The sequence below is a fragment of the Chiloscyllium plagiosum genome, chromosome 10 (genome assembly GCF_004010195.1).
Source record: "Chiloscyllium plagiosum isolate BGI_BamShark_2017 chromosome 10, ASM401019v2, whole genome shotgun sequence".
Taxonomy (NCBI): domain Eukaryota; kingdom Metazoa; phylum Chordata; class Chondrichthyes; order Orectolobiformes; family Hemiscylliidae; genus Chiloscyllium; species Chiloscyllium plagiosum.
Window position 1 is genome coordinate 40,840,675 of NC_057719.1, and position 15,059 is coordinate 40,855,733.

At 39.9% G+C, this 15,059-nt stretch overlaps 1 protein-coding gene across 4 annotated transcripts in view; it reads left to right on the top strand.

The window, feature by feature from the left end:
- The window catches only part of kif26ab (kinesin family member 26Ab), a 241,477-nt gene that overhangs the window by 114,341 nt on the left and 112,077 nt on the right, over positions 1-15,059 (top strand). For all 4 annotated transcript variants that reach the window (XM_043697536.1, XM_043697539.1, XM_043697537.1 and 1 more), the window contains one exon: positions 11,612-11,781. In XM_043697536.1, coding sequence (XP_043553471.1) covers positions 11,612-11,781 — 170 coding nt within the window. The remainder of the gene's footprint in view (positions 1-11,611; positions 11,782-15,059) is intronic.

The following is a 15,059-nucleotide window of genomic DNA, read 5'->3' on the forward strand; positions in this document are numbered from 1 at the left end:
CTGGGACAACACCACCATTATAGGGCAAGCCAGACAGAGAACAGCCAGGGAATTCCTAGAGGCATGGCATTCATCCACAAACTCCATCAACAAACACATCGACTTGGACCCAATATACCAACCACTACAGCGGACAGCTGAAACTGACAACCGGAAGCGGCAGGGACAGACCACTATAAACACCGGAGGAAACATCAAAGAAGTGCTTCGCAGGAAGCTCCCAAGCACTGATGACCTCGCCTAGCCAGGGGACGAAACGTTTGCAACAAAAACTTTTGACATCATTGTCTACAGGAATAATGCCAGAAGATTGGAAGGTAGCAAATGTTTTCCTCTTATTGAAGAAAGGGAGTAGAGACAACCCTGGTAATATAGACCAGTGAGCCTTACTTTGCTTGTGGATTAAGTGTTGGAAAAGGTTATAAGAGATAGAATTTATAATCATCTAGAAAGGAATAAGTTGATTAGTGATAGTCAACACAGTTTTGTGAAGGGTAGGTTGTGCCTCACAAACATTATTGAGTTCTTTGAGAAGGTGACCACACAGGTAGATGAGGGTAAAGCAGTTGATGTAGTGTATATGGATTTCAGTAAGGTGTTTGATAAGCTTCCCCACGGTAGGCTATTGCCCAAAATATGGAGGCATGAGATTGAGGGTGATTTAATGGTTTGGATGAGAAATTGGCTATCTAAACGAAGACAAAGGGTGGTGGTTGATTGGAAATGTTCATCCTGGAGTTCAGTTACTAGTGGTGTACAGTAAGGATCTGTTTTGGGACCACAGCTGTTTGTCATTTTTATAAATGACCTGGATGAAGGCGTAGAAGGATGGGTTAGTAAATTTGTGGATGACACTAAGGTTGGTAGAATTGTGAACAGTGCTGAAGGATGTTGTGGGTTACAGAGGAACATAGATAAGCTGCAGACTGGGCTGAGAAGTGGCAAATGGAGTTTCAGAGCCATGAGATCATGTGCAAAACTCTGGTGTGGCCGCATTTGGAGTATTACATATAATTCTGGTCACCACATTATAGGAAGGATGTGGAAGCTTTGGAAAGGGTTCAGAGGAGATTTACTAGGATGTTGCCTGGTATAGAGGGAAGGTCTTATGAGGAAAGGCTAAGAGACTTGAGGCTGTTTTTGTTGGAGAGAAGAATGTTGAGAGGACTTAATTGAGACATATAAGATAATCTGAGGTTAGATAGGGTAGACAGTGAGAGCCTTTTTCCTTGGATGGTGATAGCTAGCATGAGGGGACATAGCTTTAAATTGAGGGGTGATACATATAGGACAGATGTCAGAGGTAGGATCTTTACTCAGAGAATAGTAGGGGCATGGAATGGCCTGCCTGCAACAGTAGTAGACTCATCAACTTTAAGGACATTTAAATGGTCATTGGATAGACATATGGATGAAAATGAAATAGTGTAGGTTAATCTCAGAAGCCAGTGCATCATCGAGGGCCAAAGGGCCTGTACTGTGCTGTAATGTTCTATGTTCTAATGTTATCATTTATTTGCTAGGTATTGAATACAAACATAGGGAGCTTTTTTTTGTAGTTATGCTGTACATTGGTGAGACTATATCTGGTGTAGTGTGTGCAGCAATAGCTTCCTTATTAAAGGAAGGATGTAAATTCCCTGGAGCAGTTTATCCGACTAATACCTAATTATGTCATGTGATGAAAGCTTAAACAGACTATGGTTATATCAATTGCAGTTTAGCAGAGTGAGGGGCATTTTGATTGAAACATATAAAGCCTGAAATGGTCTTTCAGGTTGATGCAGAAAGTACATTTCTACTTGTGGAAGAATCTAGAACTAGCGGTCTTTGTTTAAAAATATGGGGTCACCACAGATGAGGGCTACTTTTTCTCACAGATTACTTAAAGTCTTTGGAACTGTCTTTTATAAGGCAGTGGAAGCCCAGTCTTTGACTATCTTTAAGTCAGAATGGATAAGTTCTTGACAGGCAATCTTATCGGAAGATTTATTGACGGTAGGTGAGAATGTGATGTAATCACATCAGTCATTGAATGGCAGAACAGGCTAAAGCGACCAAATGGTCTACTGCTATTCTTAATTCAAATGTTCATATGTATGCTTTCAGATGCAGTGAACTGGGTCATCCCCATTCTGGAGTTCCTTCATAACAGACCAGCTAATAACACCTTGGTTGACAGTTTGTCCAATTTTAGTAAAATACCCAGCTCTTCAGTGTCTCTGTGCTATCCATGCAATCTTCCAGGTTTTTGACATTATTAGACCATTTGCACAATGCTTCCTTGAGTTCTTCATTGTGTGCTGATTAACTTCTGCCTGCAGTTCTTATTTCAGGCAGCCAAACAGCTTCCACAGGTCAACTTCCTTGCTGGAAATGCTTCCAACTTGGTTGGTCAGGTCCCATGAATCAATATTTCTTGTTATTTAGGCAAGTCACAATGGTCACTTTACAATCATTGCAAACTCTTAAAAGTCATTTTGAAACATTCTGAAAAACAGTTATAGATTCCATAGATTTTAGAAAATTACATTGTTTTCAGGCTGTACTGCTTTAAGATCAAAGGTCATCACAGATGTTTAACCATGCTTTACATTCCGATGGTGTTCTTTTTATAAAGTGGGTAACTGTTCATAGTTTTATGCAGTGTTCAGACAATTTTTACATGAAGAACTTTCAAAGAAATTAAAAGACCTATGAAGTTCACGAATGAAGAAAATGTTCAGATGTGAAAAACTTGCCCTTTTATTCAGATATATCACTGAGATGAAATACAGTAGCTGCATACCATTATGTAGTCAATTTAAATTTGTGGCATAGTGATGAATTTGAGTGTATCTTGTAGAAGGATTATTGATTCATATTTGTTAGATTCAGGTTGTTATTTATAACGTTGTCAAGTGTTATTTCATCCATTCATTCTTGTTCCCCTTGTTGAAATTTGATTTTGTTTGCTTGTGACAGCAGCAATGCGAAATGTGGTTTTGTAGTTGACTTTGAGTGTCAAAAATAGTCTCAGGAGAAAGTGGTATCCCACACATGTTATTACACTGTTCCTTAGGCAAACCTGTTGTGTAATCTTTCATTGTAAACACACAGTAGACAACACAAGACATCTGAAGTTGAAAAAGTCGAGGTTTAAAAATTTGTATTTGTCATTGGGTCCAATCTTCTGTTCAACTAAAACAATATTTCAGGCCACCAGTTGTAGTAAATTACTGAGACACTTAGGCTTGGACCTTTCTGTGAATTTCTCATAAATTCAATTTAATGTAAATTAGAATTGCATTTGTGTGATAAGATTTATGTTCCAAAGTATTTACCAGTTGAAGGAATCATTACTTAAATTATTTTTGGAACTTTAAAGTCATTTGGGCTGCTTCAATATTGCATTTGTTGAAGATAATTTTTAAAAATTTGTTCTGTTGTATCGATTTGAATCTGTTGTTCTACCAGTAATTGCTATTTAATTCAGACTTAGCTCTATGAGTCAATCTGAGCACATTGGTTATATAAAGAGAATCTAATTCAGAGCTGAGGTAATGTAAGATGAGTCGATTCATTCCATGATGTAAGTGTTAGCCAATAAGAACCCCAAAAGATAGTCAGCAGAGGGACTGGCACTTTCGAATCACGACAAAAGCTGCCAGATCCACACATGCATTCTAATCCTGATTCCAGTACAAAATTCGTAGATTGTCAACCAACAATAAAATGATTTGCTGAATAGTATAAACTAGTTATAAGTACAAATAAACATCAAGTATACTGTGGGCTATGTATTGTTAGGGACTATGGGCTGGAATTTCCCAAAAACTTTTCAGTATAAGTCTGGTGTGAATTGGGGATTGCACAAATATTTAATCAAGAGAAATTGTACATTAATGGGCAAGAATTTCCTTGAGTGTTTGAGATCCTTGCAAGATAATGATTGCTCCTGCAGCCTATTTACGCAGCCCTGCCTAATGAAAAAGGCTACCTCGTATCATTTTCCTTGATTTATGCTAATGTAGATCCATACCTGAAAATGCACGAGCAGTGCAGATTGAAATTGGCCGAATGGTAATTAAATAAGATTTCTGGAGTTTGACAGCAAATTTCTTTGTGAGTGAATTTCACTGAGTCCTGGACCATACTTAACTAAAGTATTGCCTGCTTCCATCATTCTCAACGTTAAGCTTTCTCTGCCTGTTAAGTTCAAAAGAACTGAACAGCTGGAATAACCTTAATTCTTAGAATGTTCCTATTCTGCACATGAATGGGAGAGGAGAAGCAGAGGCAAGGCACTCTGAGAGTGAAACCCCATGACAGCCCAATAACACCATCTTTTATTTATGTAGTGTTATGTCCTTGTGTGAAACACTGGAGTATTGTAAAACAAAGTATACACCATCAAGCCATATCTGGGATCACAACTGTTCTCATCATGCATTACCAATCTGGATGAAGGAACTGGGGGCATTATTGCTAAGTTTGCAGATGACACAGAGGTAGGTGGAAGGATGGGTAATGTTGAGGAGGCGGGGAGGTTGCAGAATGACCTGGACAAGGATAGAAGAGTGGGAAAAGAAATGGCAGATAAAAGACAACGTGGGAGAGTATCAGGTTATGTGCTTTGCTATGAAGAATAGAGGAGTGGACTATTTGCTAAATGGGCTGAAAATGTGTTGCTGGAAAAGCGCAGCAGGTCAGGCAGCATCCAAGGAGCAGGAGAATCGACGTTTTGGGCATGAGCCCTTCTTCAGGAATGAGGAAAGTGTGTCCAGCAGGCTAAGATAAAAGGTAGGGAGGAGGGACTTGGGGGAGGGGCGTTGGAAATGCGATAGGTGGAAGGAGGTCAAGGTGAGGGTGATAGGCCGGAGTGGGGGTGGGGGCGGAGAGGTCAGGAAGAAGATTCCTGATGCCCAAAACATTGATTCTCCTGCTCCTTGGATGCTGCCTGACCTGCTGCGCTTTTCCACCAACACATTTTCAGCTCTGATCTCCAGCATCTGCAGTCCTCACTTTCTCCTCGAAGATATTTCCTAAATGGGAAAGGCTTCAGAAATCTGAATTACATAGGGACTTGGGGGTCCTAGTTCAGGATACTATTAAAGTTAATATACAAAGAGACTAGGGGTTCAGATACATAGTTCTTTGAAATTTTCGCCACAGGTAAGCAGGGTGTTTGAGGAGGCATTTAGCATACTAGTCTACATACTCAGATCTTTGTGTATGGGAGTTGGGACATCATGTTGAGGTTGTACAGGACATTGGTGAGGCCTCTTCTGGAGTGCAGTTCTGTTCACAATGCTATGGAAATGACATTATTAAACTGAAGAGTGTTCAGAAGAGTTTTACAAGGATGTTGCTGGGAGTGGAGGGTTTGAGATATAAAAATAGTCTGGAAAGATTGAAATGTTTTTCACTGAAGTGTAGGAGGTTGATGAGTAACCTTATTGAGGTTTATAAAATCACAAGGGGCATGGAAAAGGTAAATGACAAGGGTCTTTTCCCGAGGGTGGGCGTATTCAAAGCTAGGGGTCATAATTTTTAAGGTGATTGGAGAAAGATTTAAAAAGGACATCAAGGCAACACCTTTTTACACAGAGAGTGGAATGAACTGCCAGACAAAGTGGTGGATGCGGGTACAGTTACAATGTTTAAAAGACATTTGGATATGTACATGAATAGGAAAGGTTTGGAGGGATATGAGCCAAGCGCAGGCAGGTGGGACTAGTTTAGCTTGGAAACATGGTCGGTCGGGATTGGTTGAACCGAAAGGTCTACTTCTGTGCTGTATGACTCTGATAGGTTCAGTTGGCAGATAGGAAAGCAAATGTAATGTTAGCATTCATTTTGAGAGGGCTAGAATACAAAAAGAGGGATGTACTGCTGAAGCTGTGTGAGGCTTTGGTCAAACCACATTTGGAATATTGTGAATAGTTTTGGGCTCTTCATCCATGGAAGGCTGTGTGGGAGTTACAAAGAGTTCAGAGGAGGTTTACAAGCATGATCTTGGGGATGAAGGGCTTGTCATATGATGAGTGGTTGAAGATTGTGGATCTGTACTCAGTGGAGTTGAGAAGGGATCTCATTGAAACTTACAGAATAATGAGAGGCCTGGACAGAGTGATGTGGAGAAGATGTTTCCACGAGTAAGAGACATTAGGACCCAAGGGCACAGCCTCAGAGTGAAGGGATGAACCTTTAGAACTGAGACAAGAGGGAATTTCTTCAGTCAGATGGCAGTGATGTTGCGAAACTTGAAAGGATTCAGAAAAGATTTACAAGGATGTTGCCAGGGTTAGAGGATTTGAGCTATAGGGCGAGGTTGAATAGGCTGGGGCTACTTTTTCCTGGAGTGTCAGAGGCTGAGGGGTGACCTTATAGAGGTTTATAAAATCATGAGGAGTTTGGATAGGATAAATAGACAAAGTCACTTCCCTGGGGTGAGAGAGTCCAGAACTATAGGGCACAGGTTTAGGGTGAGAAGGGAATGATATATAATAGAGACCTAAGGGGCAACATTTTCATGCAGCGGGTTGTATGTGTATGGAATGAGCTGCCAGAGGAAGTGGTGGAGACTAGTCAAATGCAACATATAAAAGGCATCAGGATGGGTATATGAATAGGAAGGGTTTGGAGGGATATGAGCCAAGTGGTGGCAGGTGCGACTAGAGTGAGTTGGGATATCTTGTCGGCATGGACAAAGGTCTGTTTCTGTGCTGTACATCTCTATGACTCTATTACTAAAAGACGATGGCTTTGATCTTGTCAAATTTCTGCAAATCACATTTTTTTAAATTCTTTCATGCACCAGCAAGGTCATCATGTGTTGTCTATCACTAAGTGCCCTTGAACTGAATGGCTTGCAGGGCAATGTCAGAGGACATTTAATAGTCAACCACATCAGTGGGGATCTGGAATCCCAACATAGGTCAAGCTTTACCAAAGGGCACCATTACTGAATCAGTTTTCAATTCCAAATTTTATTATTGAATTTAAATTCCACCAGCTGCTGCAGTAGGATTTGAACCTGTGTACCAAGGTAGAAACCAGAGCTTCTGAATTGCTAGTCCAGTGACCTGGCAACTAGGCCCCTGTCTCCCCATGATATTGGCTATTAGATAAACTGTATGAAAATCTATAGTTAGTGGAAGGATCAGGAGAGGTGCTGATAAAGCCCATCTGTCACCAGTGTGTAGAGGGGAAGAGAGGTTGTGTTTTGAATGATGCAGCACATAGTAACAGAGTGAAATCATTAACAAAGCAAAACAATAGCCAGGATTGGAAAATCTGGGAATCTCTCTTCCAAACAGATTATAGAAATTTTAAAGCTGAAATCGATAAATTTTTGTTAGCTATAAGTATCAAAGGTATGGATGAAGGTTGTATCTGGAGTTCGCATACTCATCAGCAATGAGATGATTTTTAACAATACATTCCGAGGACGTGGCCATCATTGACTAGGCCATCCTTAAATTGTTTGAGAAGGTTGTGGTGAAGTGCCTTCTTGAACTAAGACAGTCCTTGCGGTGTTGACGCATCTGCAGTGCTTTTAGGAAGGGAATTCCAGAATGTTGATCAAGGAAGATTAAGGGAGTTGTGATATAGTTCTGAGTCAAGATGGTATATGGCTTGGAGGGGAACTTGCAGCAGGTGCTGTTGCTATGACTCTGCTGCCACTGTCCTAGGTTAGTTGAGGTTATGGGTTTGGAAGATGCTGTCAAAACAGCCTTGTTGAATTTCTACAGAGCACACTATAGATTGTACACCATACTACTTCTATGTGTGTTAGTGATGAAGGGAGTCAATGCTGAAGATGGTGAATGGTGTACCAATTGGAAGTGGGCTGCTTTGTCCTGGACAGTGTCCAGTTTCTTAATTGTTATTAGAGTTGAGCTCTTCCAGGCAGCTGGATTATAACAAACTCTGGAGAGTCAGGAGGTGCGATATGTGCTGCAGAATACTCAACCTTTGCCACAGTGTTTATATGGCTTTTCCAATTCAGCGATCATCCTAATGTCTGACCTCATAATGGAGGGAAGGTCATTTCTTGAAGTAGCTGAAAATGGCAAGGGCTGGAACAGTTTCCCTGAGGAACTCCCTCAGAAATGCCCTGGAACTGAGATGACTGGCCTCCACCAACCACAACCATCTCCTTTGTGCCATGTATGACTCCAACCAGCAGAGAATCTTTCCCTGTTTTCTGTTGACTCCAGATTTGCTAAGGTTTCTTAATGCCACATGTGGTCAAATGTTACTTTGATGTCAAAGGAAGTCAGTCACCTCATCTCTGGAATTCAGCTCTTCCGTCCATGTTTGGACCAAGGCTGTAATGAGGTCAGCAACTGCGTGGCTCTGGCAAAACTCAAGTTATTCATTTGCAAACAGTGCTTGCTAGCCCTGTGAATGACCCCTTTCAACAATTTGACCAAGAGTAGACTGTTGGACAATAATTAGACAGGTTGGATTTGTCCTGCAGGTATGTATCTGAGCCATTTCCATATTGCTGGGCAACTGTTGGTTTGGGAACTGGTATCACTTGGGAACAGCATGGTTCGTGGCATGGCTTGTTCTGGAACGCAAATCTGGAACATTGCCAGAGCCCTGGGCCTTTGCAGTGTCTCATGCCTTCAGCCATGAATTAAGTGAATTGAATTAGCTGAAGACTGGCATCTGTGAGGAAGTTGAGATGGATCATCCCCTTGGCACTTCTGGCTGAAGATGAATGCAAGTGCTTCAGTTTTATCTTTTGCACTGATGTGCTGAGCTCCGCTCTCATTGAGGGGAGAGATTTTTGACGAGCCTTCTCCTCCACTGAATTGTCCAGCACCATTCACACTTGAACGGTGGCACATGATTAAGGACTGAATGTTTGGCTTCTCTTCTGTAGCTATAAAATTGTATTGAGTTCTTATGAAGAGATTTAATTTGAAAGCAGCCATTGCACATTTTCTGTCTGCCAGTGATTGGTAATTTAGAAAGTGTTTGCCTGTTGAAACCTTTTAAGTTTACAGTTTCACTGTATGCGTATGATGGTTTCTGAAGAAAGAAGGTTTAGCTTTTGTCCTAGCTTTATGGCTGTGGAGAGGGCTATAAAATGTAGAGCCAAGATCATTGAAGACTTTAAAGTTATGTACTCATTCTGGTTAAACATCTGAACAAATCCCTCAGGTAATTGTTGCAGACTTGCTAAATTCTTCACTTCTACAATGTGTACCTTCTGTCAATGCACTTAGATAAGTATAAATTACAACACTGCAAGCTTGTGTCACTTCGTAAATAGCGAAACACTTCCCTGAGTTATTTAGGCCTTCAGTTTGAATATGATGGTATATAGTTCTGTAAATAAATAGTGTTTGATGGTTCACAGATTTAATTCTTGTGACAATATGGTGTGTTTTGTTCAAGCCCCTGTCTTCAGTGAGAGGACAATTACAATAATGTAATATTTATTTAATGAAGCACAAGCCCTTTAAGAAACCACTTTCTTCACTTAATTATTACATTGTATAATTATTACATTGATAGTTAAGCAATAAAGCAATTTGCAGAAGTCAGTTGGCTCTGCTCTTGTATTGTATTGGTATTAATAAAATTCACTTGCTGCCAAAAGACAAGTTTGCAGAATTAAAGAAGAAAATAGAAGATGCATGAACAAAACAAAGCGCTGAAGTTTGTGTTAAGTGTACTTTAAACAATATTCCAATTGCTTTATTCCCCTCCTTTGTCATATAGCAAAAGTGTGTGTTTTTACTGTGAACAGCTCTTTTCAGAAGTCTTATCTGGAAGGCCTGAGGCATTGAACTCAACAGTAAATGGAAATTCATAGCTGGAAACTGATATATCTTTCAGCAGTTTCAATGACATCAGACAGAAAAATCTAAGAGAAAATGAATGTCTCTCTAGTTTTACCTCCACTCCATGGCTTATTGCTGCCTCTCTGCACCACACACATGATTAGCAGCAGCCATATGTTACGTCCCTGTTTAATGACATAGCTTTGGCCTGATGGTGGGCCAAAGGTTATATATATATGGCAGAAGACTGAGAATTCAAACTACAGAATTTAAAATCTGTTGACAGGTTTTATTAGTTAGTTTCTTTCCCCCTTGAGTTTGCTTTTCACGGTTAACAGCCCATACAAGTCACAGTTCCTATTTAACTGCTGTATGTTTCCGTTTGTTGACTCTGACAGAGTGACTGAGACTGTTTGATGTATAGTTTTATATGGCAAATTCCTGGTGTAGTATCAGCAATGCTTTCTATTGACATCCTTATGGAAGATATTTGGAAATGAGAATTAACTGCTGGAGTATTTCTGGTATCTTGAATGGACAAAAGGGATATGATTTGTATGAGACCAAGCCAAGAAAAATCACATTGGTCCTGTAATATTGGGATGATGTGGAGGTGCCGGTGTACATTGGTCAGAATGTGCTACATGCAGCTATAATGGTGAGGTGTATACCTTTTGATTCTTTAACTTTATGCAGTCAGCATTATATAATTAATCTTCATAAATAGATTTTCCCTATTTCTAAATATTGCATTAATCCTTAAGAACCACATAAAATTACCATACTACATCAGTGTATTCCAAATATTCAAATTACTGTAGGAAGAAATAAATGTGCAGTTACTAACCATTATGACCTGAGATTATGAATTACCAGTGGTATTATACATTTTGAAAACAATCAAACTAGAAATACTTTCGTAATTAAAGTCTCTCATTTTTAAAGCTGTCTTATTTTATCCTTTCATCATCTTTGTTCCAAATATCCCTTCCCATGGATTCATAGATTTTAGATATGATTTTGTTCTCTAGTTGTGGGGGCTGTGGGGTTTGAAAGAGTATGTATAAGCATGCTTTTTTAAATTGAAACTATTATTAAAATGCTGACTTTTGTTTTAATGAAGACTATTAAAGTCTAATGTTTGGAAAAGATTGTATAGCACTGTACTCAAATAATCATACTGACCCAGTTGTTTTGATTAATCTGCTGTGTGTATGTGTGTGTACATATATCTCAATTATATAAACCAGTAAACACTATGCAAGGAAGATGTTAAGTAGTTTCTGTTCAACTGGACTACAATATTTAGCATTTTAATATTTATTGCATTTTTACAAATAGACAGTAAATAGATAAACAAAGGCTTTTCCAAAAGGAAAGTTGAATGATATTGCAGATGGCTAAATTTATTTCACTTGTATGAGCTATCACTTCAATAAGTAGTAACCCTACATGATGGACTACTGAGAAACCATGTATGGCAGACATTCATAACAAAAGACAAACAGCTCTGCAATTGAATGATAAAATGTGTGACAATAATGAAAATCGGTTTATATTTCTCCATTACTTCATGGTTGTCAGACTGTTTAACTGTGCATTACTCTGACCAAAGCCTCTCAGTTGCATGCTGCTTGACTAGCAAATTCATGGTTGTAACCTCTAATACTGGACAGTGAAAGACGTGCTTGTCCACCTTAATTAATTTTAGTTGTCGCTATTGTAATCTCTACAACGAACGTGGAAGCTAACCAACAAAGGTATAAAACAAAATACCTCACAAGTCGATCTATCATCCATCGCTGACCATTTTCTTTTATGTTTAGGCACCGACAACAATGACAGAGTGTGGAAAAGAGAGTTTGTCTCAAGAAACGAGCATCCCGCCAAACAGCAGCAGTCAAACCTGGGCGATGGGCCCAGCAGCCTCACAGAATTCATTATTACCAAACCGAATTTCTTCTGGCACCTCAGCCGCAGCTTCTTTCTTCATCAGGTATTTGATCCATTCATTCAAGTTGCTGGAAATTTTCAGTCAAATCTCGACGTGTCAGCATGTTTTTTTTAAATTTAAAAATAAGTTACATCAGGAAAAGGACTTCAGTCAGCAATAAATTTCTGGAATGGCAGATATTTGTTAAACATTGGGAATTGATTTTTAGAGGAATAATGAAACTATTGGATAATTTGATACATCGTAGTTGTGGGTATGTTCGCTGTCGGGGAAGTTGATTTGCAGACGTTTCGTTCCCTGTCTAGGTGATACATTTTGTTTTCCTTTCCCTTATTTTGCAAATTATTTCTCAGATGGTTCCTTTGGGTAGACCTCAATACTGGCATCAATCAGTAAAGCAGGCTCCTGATTTGCAATCACGCACTTTCCACTTGATCGAGATCTTTCATTTACTCTGTCACCTTCTATGCCACAATTTATTTTCCAATAGAGTGACGAAACTAAATCTTAGACGTCTGTTCAAATTTCTGCCAAAACTGCTGGAAGTGTAATCATAATCTTAGAATTTGTGGACTTTTCATTTTGTTCTTCTTTGGCTTAGAGAAGCTCCATTTGTGTCTTGAGTAGCTGGTTGAGTTGCGCATGTAGGAAGAAAGGACACTTACTTCTTCTGAGCATGCTGCACTTAGTACTCGTCACATGCCAAATTAGCCAAATATTGTAAATCCTTGCATTTAGAGTCATAGAGTAATAAAGATGTACAGCAGAGAAACAGGCTAACCAGATATCGAATAAACAATATATGGAACCTGTTCCAGAGCATGACCATTAGGTGAACCCAAGTACTGTCACTCTTCTCCAATATGGGTCTGAGCTTTAATTTATTTAAAATCTATGGACAGAATTTTCTCTTTCTTTTAAAATGTTTGAGGACGGTTGTGTAAGATAGTTCACTCAATCGCCTGCCAATCAGCTCATTAAGAGCTGGCTGGTCAGCAAAACAGTGTGCCTAGCTCTATCACGGACCTCAATGCTGGTTATCTGGGTGACCAGGCAGAAGCTGGCAGCTTCAAGGTCCTAAAGTACTCTGGTCACAACCTACACCTTGGGGGGATGCTGCGGCAAAATGGTAATTTTTAATTTTTGCAACTGGAGTTGCTGAGAGAATGGAGTCAGAGGCAAGGGCTGGCTGGTGATTTTCAGAGTCCCTTTGCCTTGCTCCCTCCTCGTGCCCTCAATTACTCCTAGTCGTCTTTTGTCTCCACTGCTGGGGAGTCAGCCGCTTGGGCAGTTAGTGAGTTCAGATGAATTATCACTTAAGGATCTTAATGTCTGGTGTGTGGAGAAAGTCCCCAGTAGATATTCTATTCCAACACTTAGTTTTGAGGTGGCTAGAAAAAGGGGAGTATCTCAGCTAGGCCAACGTTCCCCATTATTTCTCTTCTCACCATGTTTAGGGAGGAAAGAAAATTACATTCTGTGTCACTGTACACCAGTGAGAAATGCAAACTATTACCATTTCTGACTCAAAATTACACAAAATAGCTAGTTTTTAAAAAATATTAATATTTCAAACATAAGGTTTAGAGGAGAGATAGTACATAAGATAATGTTAATCAGATCTTACTAATTCACCTGGACAGTCCTCGAATCCTAGTTGCATCTCGCTAGACTTTTGCGCCTCACCCAGAATGACATTTAAGCCTTACTCAGTTTATGTGCATTAAAAAGAATCTGCCACTGTGTGAGGAAAAATGCTACCTAAGTAATGTTTACTACAATGAGCTGAAATAAAAAAAGAAATGATGCATTGACTCTAGGCAATTGTTGCTATCATGATACCATTGCCATGTGGGTCAATCAAAACAATGTATATATCTCAGTTAACGTCCAATGTCAGAGATAATGGACTCAAACCTATTGTGTGTAAAAGCTTTTGCTACAGTGACTACACTATGCAATTTATATACTTCGAAGTTCACAAAATAATGCATTTCCCAGTGTTCTGAGCAGCTTATAGATACAATAGTGTGCTGCTGGCACTTGTAATTTTGTGTAACCCTTTATTTAGAGGAAGATTTATGTTTCCATTACAATCAAAACTTCAGCTGCATGCTGGCTTCAGTTTCCATTTCCATATGACTGCATCTTTCTGAGTCAGACCAAAAGAACTGCAGACGCTGTAAATCAGAAATGGAAACAGAAATTGCTGGAAAAGTTCAGCAGTTCTGGCAGCATTGGTGGAGAGAAATTAGAGTTAACATTTTGGGTCGAGTGACCCTTCCTCAGAATTATAAGCTGTTATAAGAGAGGAGTCTTGTTTTCCTTCAGGCTGTAAATGTTCCATTACAGAAATCCTCATTTATTTCTATCAACGTATCTGAGGAAAAAAAAAAATCACGGTGCTATTTCAATGAAAGTATTGACATGTGGGTAGCATCTAGAAGATTAGATTACTTACAGTGTGGAAACAGGCCCTTTGGCCCAACAAGTCCACACCGACACACAACCCACTCCCTTACATTTACCCCTTCACCTAACACTACGGGCAATTTAGCATGGCCAATTCAACCAACCTGCACATTTTTGGACTGTGGGAGGAAACCAGAGCACCTGGAGGAAACCCACGCAGACACAGGGAGAATGTGCAAACTCCACACAGAGAGTCACCTGAGGCAGGAATTGAACCCAGGTCTCTGGCGCTGTGAGGCAGCAGTGCTAACCACTGTACCGCCCACGCACTTTAGTAAAACTGAGGTCATTGGCTATCAGAGAGAATAGGCAAAAGTAAAGACTGCAGATGCTGGAAATCAGACTCTAGATTAGAGTGGTGCTGGAAAAGCACAGCAGGTCAGGCAGCATCCGAAGAGCAGGAAGACCGACCTTTCAGGCAAAAGCCCTTCATCAGGACAGGAATGAATGAATGAATCAATCAGAGAGAATAGATTGTCTACCATCTATAGGGCACCAATTAGGGAAGTGATAGAATATTCTCCCCTGTCTGGATGAGTGTAGATCCACCAACACTCATGAATCGCAACACTACCCAAGCCACAACCAGCATCCCATCCACTACTTTAAGCATTCACACTCTCCTCCTCCACCGTGCACTGTGGGAGCAGCACGTAAAATCCTCAAAATGTAGTTCAGCAAGGCTCTTTTCAGCAGTCCCTTCCAAACTTGCAATCTCAACAATCAAGAAATATAAGGACAGGATGGGAACATCAATACCAATGGCAAGTTCCCCTTCAGGTTACACAGCATCCTGACTTGTAATTGCTATTCCTTTATTGTCACTGAATCAAAACCTTGGATCTCAA